We start from the raw sequence: 7,498 nt of genomic DNA on the forward strand, positions 1-7,498 counted from the left end.
AAATCATGGGATGGTTTGGGTTGGAGGGGACCTTAAGGACTATCTAGTTCCAACCCCCTACCATGGGCCAGCTTCCACTAGACCAGGTTGCTCAAAGCCCTGTCCAACATGGCTTTGAACACTGCCAGGGCTGGGGCAGCCACAGTTTCTCTGGGCAACCTGCGCCAGTGTCTTACCACCCCCACAGGGAAGAACTGCCTGATATCTGATCTAAATCATCCCTCTTTCAAATATAAATGTATCCTCTTTCAGTTTAAAACCATAGCCCCCTGTCCTGTGACTACATACCCTGGGAAGTAGTCTCTTTCTGTCCTTCCTTCACATATTGAAAGAATGCAATGGGGTCTCCCCAGACATTTCTCTTCAGGCTGAAAAAGCCAAAGACTCTCTCAGCCTATCTCCATAGGAGGGGTGCTTCAGCTCTCTAACCATTTTTGTGGCCTTCCTCTAGTCCCACTCCAACAGGTCCCCATCCCTCTTGTTTTGGGATCTCCAGACCTGAATGCAGTACTGCAGGTGGGGTCTCATGAGAGCAGAGCAGAGAGGCAGAATCACCTTCCTCAACCTGCTGGTCACGCTCCTTTTGATGCAACCCATGATACGGTTAGTTTTCTGGGCTGTGAGTGCACACCACTAGGTTATGTCCAAGTTTTCATCCTTTTCCCTTTTTTTCTGAGTCTACTGACTTGTGTCATGGAGGAGACTGGTTCATGGGTCCTTGCAGACATCCCTTACAGCTAGCTAGTTGAGAGCATTCTGTATCTCCAAAAGAAGCACCTGAAGCCCTATTTCCAGTGGAGGTCGTGCACTATCCCCTTGTGTAATATCACTACCTAATCATGAAAGAGATCCAGTGCCTTTGCCTTTTCCAAATATGCAGTTTGGATATGCATGGGCCTATAAAAAAAGTGATTTAAGAAAGAGAAACTAGTGTTCAGTGGTATTCCTGCAGGGGCCTTGGCAGAGGGTTGGACTAGATTAACTCCAGAGATCCCTTCCAACCTTAACCATTCTGTGATTCGAAACTGCCAGAAATTTGATTCAGGTACTCCTTTTGTGCTAGAGACATAAATTCTTTGGTGAGTCCGAGCCAATATGCCTATTTTCAATGCTACTACATAATTTCACTTTGTTCGGGCACAGAGAAATAGAAGGAAATTCTATACCAAGCATACCTTAGTTCCACATCCACTGAGGACCAGTACATGCAGCAAAAAGCTGGTTATAGCCATAAATATCAATGGTGCCTTTTCTGCTTCTGTTCAAGTCTTCAGCTTGAGCAGAATGAGAGAAGGCCCTAAGGGAACCCAGTACACAGTTTTAGTCAGAAAAAGGTTGACAGTAGAGCTGCACAGCCACTGTTAGTTGTGTCAGCAGGTCTGTACATCAGAGCTGTGTTATGCATGAAAAGAGAACCCATTCTGAAAGATTATAAGTACAGAAAGTCCTTTTACTTCTAAGAATAATAAATAGATAAATAAATAAGTGTTGGCTCTGTCTTGCTGTGTAAGAGAAGATCTTATAATTGCCTAGTTCTCTGGGTACGGAAAATGCACACAATGCTGTCACTGACATGCATTTCTATCTATGTGGAAGTGCAGAATTTAGACAAAGCCTTCCTGTAGCTGCTGTGGGGGAAGGAGGAGGGAATTCCCTGTTGCAGCTTTTTTAAAAACTCACATTTAAAAGTAGATTTAACTGAGCACTGGGACAGCAGTGCGGAGCATAAACTCCTTTAAGGAGCAGTGAAAAATCAAACCCCAAGCCTGCTGACTCCCATGAGGAGCAACGTGCATCTTGTTTAGCTTTTATAAGGTGGTTTAAGCTGTGAACAAAAGTGTGTCGGGCTAATCTTGGCAGAAAAGTATCATTCTATTTAATCTGCTGCAGTCTCAAAGAGGAAATATAAAGAGCACATTTAGAATCACTAGGGGTGTTGAACTGAATGAGCTGTGGGTTCATTGTAACCTATTAAAGTAAGCAAATATGTTGATTTCCAAGGTAAATCTCTAGCAGCCCTCAGAAAAGCAGTTGTGGTAATACCTCATGGGGTCACTGGTACCTTGATCAAAACAGTTTTTGCCTGTCAGAAAACGGACGTGAATAGAAATCTCTAGAAACACTCTTGATTGTCTTGCTGAAAGGACCTCTGTGACATAGCTGCTCTCAGTGTTTCCTCCCACTGCTGCTTTCCCAAGCCTTTAATTGCATTGTGAACAGCATGGATCGGGAAGGTATATAAAAGGAAAAACATCCATTCTTAAGGAACCCTGGCTTGTGGTAGGGAAGATAATTTGAAGCATTAATTGTGTCTTGTCCCTCATTCTGCTCCTTAGGCTGCAGAGGATGCTACCAGCAGGTCGGTCTTTTATTGCCATGGATACCAAAGAGATCCCCCAGATTCTGCAGCAGATCTTCACATCTACCATGTTGTCAAGTGCCTAAATGTCACTGATGTCACGGTGCATGAATTCAAAGAAGAAACCCACTCCTGCTGGAGATAGAAACTAACACTGAGGACAAACAGTTATTAATAAGATACACACTGTTCTCTAATCAGCAAAGCGACCCAAACCTGCATGACAGCCAAGCTGTAAGATTTCACCCCCAATCTCTCAACCAACAGTGCATTCAAAGAACTGCAGCGGGGCAGAAGTATATCGCAGGATGGCAGCAGAGCGAATGTTTTTCCGGAGGGATAAATAAATAAAGGACAGTTTGTGAACATTCCTCTGCCAGCCATGTTGCCAGCAGTATGGTATCATCGCACCCTGTTTTATTAAATACGGGTCGCTGGGATTTCATAATATTATGTAAGGCAGAGCCAGGCAATCTGCTTCAGTGTTTTGCGTGCATCTGTTTGAATGGGTTGTTAACTCCATCTTTGGTTTAAACAGGACTGCCTTTGTCAGGCAGGAAACCTTTCCTTCCTCTGATGTGGCTTTCTTGTCCTGACTGGGATTGGGGCTTCACCACTGGATACTGGGAACAATGGAGCGGTTTGGAAACACTGACTGTCGCGTGTAAACATTCATTATCTGATCAGGCATGGTGCTTAGATCTAGAGAAAGTGGCTGTTAAGAAGGAAAACAAAACAAAAATAGATTCATTCAGTTCTGCCTGTGAAAAAGAAGGGGATAGGGTCAAAACGGTCTTGGAACCCAGCTGCCAGAGGGAATTACTGCCATATCTCCTTTGCATGACCAGTGATGCTGTCCTGCTGCACTGTTGCCCAGAATCTCTGGGATAGTGTCAGTACATGGAGGAACCTTTTCAGTTGGGAGACAAAAAAGTTACTAATCCTTCGCTAGAGCTCCTTCATGATCTACTTTGCTTGGGTCTTTTGAAGATGGAACTGGAGATGAGATCTAGGCATGAGAGAATACATTCTTTTTTATAAAGGAGGAGGAAAAAAAAACTATTTTTATTTTAGCAAGATATCTGTATTGGGGTATATTTAATATCCAGGATAGTTATAAAGATGTATTTTGTAATTGGCTAGTGTTTGACTTGTTCCATAAGGCAATAGTTCCTCTTTACTCACTAAAGAATAGATATCTTGTGGTGCATTGGGAACACTGGAATACTTGATGAATTGAATGTATGATTTATTTAAGCTGGGTGTAAGCATCATCATTGATTCTCTTCTGATACTAATTTAAGGGTAACTGACTAGAATAAAGTCAAGTACTTACAGAAATCTGAGGAGGAATTACAGTACTTCACCTCAGTTGCTAAAGTGCACTATGAGCAGTGTGTGGAGTGGAGGAGGCAAATTAATTTGATGTTGTTAAATACAACCGTCACTGTTTTAAAGGGTCCAGTTTTGAGTAGTCATTCTCTACTCCATCAGTCCTGCAGCAAAACTCTTTCCCCGAGCATCAGAAATGTCTCATATTTAGGGTGTGTTTCGAAGCCTGGTCAGCTTTGAAACTCTTTATGGCAAGAGAGGACGGAAGACGTTTTTCAAAGGCTTGTTGGTATTGTTATGATAACTGTGTATGTGAAAACAAAGAGGCTGAAGATGCAATTCCTGTTTGGAGAGAAGGGAACTGGGAGGAGAAGGTTAAGAAGGTTATCCCTGACTGGGACAAATGCATGTCCACGCACATACACAAAGACACAGCTAATAAGGGGAAGTGCACTTCAAAATACAAACATCTTGGTCCTGTAAACATATGATGAGATACTAAATACAATAAAGAATTGGCATATTAATAACTGCGTTAGTAAATGTGGTTTTACATTGAAGTTCTACTTTTATTGCCAACAGTTCTTCAAAAAAGAAGCATTTTATTACAGCTAATTAACAAATGTGCTGTGCATTTTCTTGATTAGTCAAGTGGATAAACTGTCAGTTTTACATGCAGTATAATACTGTTAGCATAAAACCAGTGTTATTTAAGGGAAACTCTAAGGTAAATCAGATTTTAAACCTTTTGTTTGATTATCCTAGTAGATTGTATTTCTCATGGAATCATATAGTTAGGGTTGGAAAGGACCTTAAGATCATCTAGTTCCAACCCCCCTGCCATGGGCAGGGACACCTCACACTAAACCGAGGCTCTGTCCAACCTGGCCTTGAACACTGCCAGGGAAGGAGCATTCGCAGCCTCCCTGGGCAACCCATTCCAGTGCCTCACCACCCTAACAGTAAAGAACTTATATCCTTATATCCAGTCTAAACTTCCCCTGTTTAAGTTTTTTTTGTCCTTACCCCTTGTCCTATCACTGCAGTCCCTAATGAAGAATCCGTCCCCCCCTCCCCAGCATCCTTATAGGCCCCCTTCAGATACTGGATGGCTGCTATGAGGTCTCTAGTTAAAGTTACTTTTCTGTAGTGTTTGTTTTTTTTCCTTCATGTCAGAAGATGTCTGTTGTGTTTCAGTTCACATTTCATGGGCCCACAGGATACAGCCATGTCCTGGACCAGGCCTGGTGAAGAGGGCAGCTGAGAGATGATGGAAGCAATTCCTGGTAGATTTTGAGAGAAAAGGAGAAGAAATTAATTAAGCTTGCCTAGAGAAGCTGTGGCTGCCCCATCCCTGGCAGTGTTCAAGGCCAGGTTGGACGGGGCTTGGAGCAACCTGGTCTCATGGAAGGTGACCCTGCCCATGGCAGGGAGGGGGTTGGAACTGGATGAGCTTTAAGGTCCCTTCCAGCCCAAACCATTCTGTGATTATTATTTCAGTTTTTTCCAGTTCAGAAGGAGGGGGGTTGGGTTTTGCCTCTTACAGTGCTTCATTGCAGAGCGTATTTGACCCAACAGCATCTCTCTAAATTGTAACAATTCAAGGAAGGATTTTCCCCAGGCCTCATTATCTTTCAGCTGGTTTAATGCCCATTCCTACCCCAGGGAAATCTAAGCAGCAGCTGCACTTTTCCCTGTCTCACAGGGACTGGCAGTGTTATTTCTCTGCTCAGGAATCCAGCAAATGGCTCTCTTCTTTCATGTCCCTGGAACTTGCAGAGCCTTTTAATATGCATTTATTTTCAGTCAGTAAAGTGCTTAAGAGTAATATGGCCTAGTTTAACTAAGAGGAGCACCAGTGACTGCATACACCAGGGTTGTGTGACATTCATTCCCTCTGAAAGCATGTTAAGGTATTTTTCATCTCTTCTCCCACACAGTTTATCAAGGCACTCTCACACTCGTCGTTTTCTATGAAAAGACACTGTTCTGGTGAATTAACAGAGCTGCCAGTTGGAGCAGGTCCTGACCTATTGTTAATGCTTTAATAGCATTAGTCACAAGAGAAATAGTGATTTTAACTAATAGTGAATTTAACTAATTCTTATAATGCAGATTTTGGGCTAGTTCTGTTTATATCTGAAATGTGTTCAGACTCAGTAGCCAATTAGTGACAGTTTACACTCATTTAGGGTCATTATTTAACTGAGGTGCAAAAATACAGAAAGCACAGGCAGCTGTGATTTCAGTCAGAGCAAAGCACAGTCAACATTTAGAGACATAAGCAACCTCATGTGCCTCGGTGTGAATGACAGATATTGATGCCTAAAGTAGTTGAGCATTTTGGAATAGTCCAGTGAAGTCAACACCCGCCTGTATCAGTTGAATTAAGATACCCTAACCCTCCCACACCCTGTGGGACCGTGCTGTTGTGGATGTTTCTTCCAAGAGAGATCTTGGTGTAGCTGCTTGATGTCACCGTGCTTTTTGGTGGGAATGCTGGTGATCTCTAACTCAAGAATGTGTGGTTGTTTACAACAGTTCATAGCAAAGATTCCCCTAGAAAAGAGCCTGTTTGCAGAGCAAACCGTTCAGCTGAATGATTTCATCTTTTAGGAGACAAGCTTTATACCAGACATTTGAAACCTTAAAACCAGAAAAGGTCTGGTTTTATCACCAGTCAGGCTCTGACTCGTAAGCAGGCTATTTTAGAAAGTCCTTTTGCAGAACTGCTGCATGAATATGACTCCTCTCAGTGGTTTATTTCTCAGTATGCACATTGCTGCAGTGTGATGCGCAGAATCTGTTCTGCACCAGCAATCCTAAGAAAGAGGAAAAGTGAGTCATTCTCTGATACTACAAGCAATAAAAGGATATTTGTATAGTTCAGTCTTCAAACAGGTTAAAAAGTCCTAGAATTCAAGGTGTCATCAAAATAAACACACAACAGATTGCATTACTCCGGAGCGCTCTCGCTTTTGAGACTGTTATGACAATGTGAACAGCACTGTCGCTGAATAAAATGTTTTAAAGTCAACTACATTTTCTGGGAAATAAGTGTATTTCCCAGTGGGAAGATCTGAGGAAGAGATTCAACATTCTTCAGGGTGAGGGAGATGGTGGGGGTTTGTTCAGAGATGAGGACAGCATTATAAAGTTTGAGCAGCCTCTTTTCCATGAGTATCTGTTCTCCAACTTTTGACAGCATAAATAAGCATATGAAAATCCACTTCAGAAAACCAAACAGATGTCCTCAACATTCCTCACAGCATCATTAGCCTGAACATCTGGCGTGATGGCATGCAGAAAAATTCTGTCTTCCGCACTACACCTGTAGCGTGATCCTATTCAAGAGAAAACTAATCACAGTATGTATACTGATAGGTGGAAATGTAAAAAAACCTCAGATTTCGAGCCTGGCTTCCCCAGCCATCACACACAGTCTTGCTTTGGACAGGCTGAGCTCTTTAAAGTCAGGTAAGGCTGGAAACTAGATCCTGACCCTGCTTGCATGAGGCTGCAAATCCCTACCAGCCAGGTATAATCTGGCACCAGAGCATCCCCAGTTCAAACCAACCATGAAGTAGCAGAGCAGGAAGGGGTAAAAAAGAACAATTCAGAGAAGGTGGATCTCTCTTTCCAAAGTCAGCACCACCTTGGGAGTGTTTTGGTCCCATTGGCTTCAGCCCTTCGACTCTGTGCTTAAGCATCCTCACCAGTAGGCAGAAAATAAACTCCTTCCCTATTCCAGGCACACATTCAGGACAAATTAAGGCTTGTTAACATCAGACAAAGAGTTGGCACAGG

General features: G+C 42.8%; 1 protein-coding gene across 1 annotated transcript in view; it reads left to right on the forward strand.

The window, feature by feature from the left end:
- VWA8 (von Willebrand factor A domain containing 8) overlaps positions 1-4,218 on the forward strand; it is a 177,615-nt gene extending 173,397 nt beyond the window's left edge. Inside the window, 1 exon segment of the mRNA XM_031045912.2 lies at positions 2,337-4,218. Within this exon segment, the coding sequence (XP_030901772.2) occupies positions 2,337-2,445 (109 nt within the window). The 3' untranslated portion in view covers positions 2,446-4,218.
- Positions 4,219-7,498: the final 3,280 nt, after the last annotated feature.

The sequence above is a fragment of the Melopsittacus undulatus genome, chromosome 2 (assembly GCF_012275295.1).
Source record: "Melopsittacus undulatus isolate bMelUnd1 chromosome 2, bMelUnd1.mat.Z, whole genome shotgun sequence".
Lineage (NCBI taxonomy): Eukaryota > Metazoa > Chordata > Aves > Psittaciformes > Psittaculidae > Melopsittacus > Melopsittacus undulatus.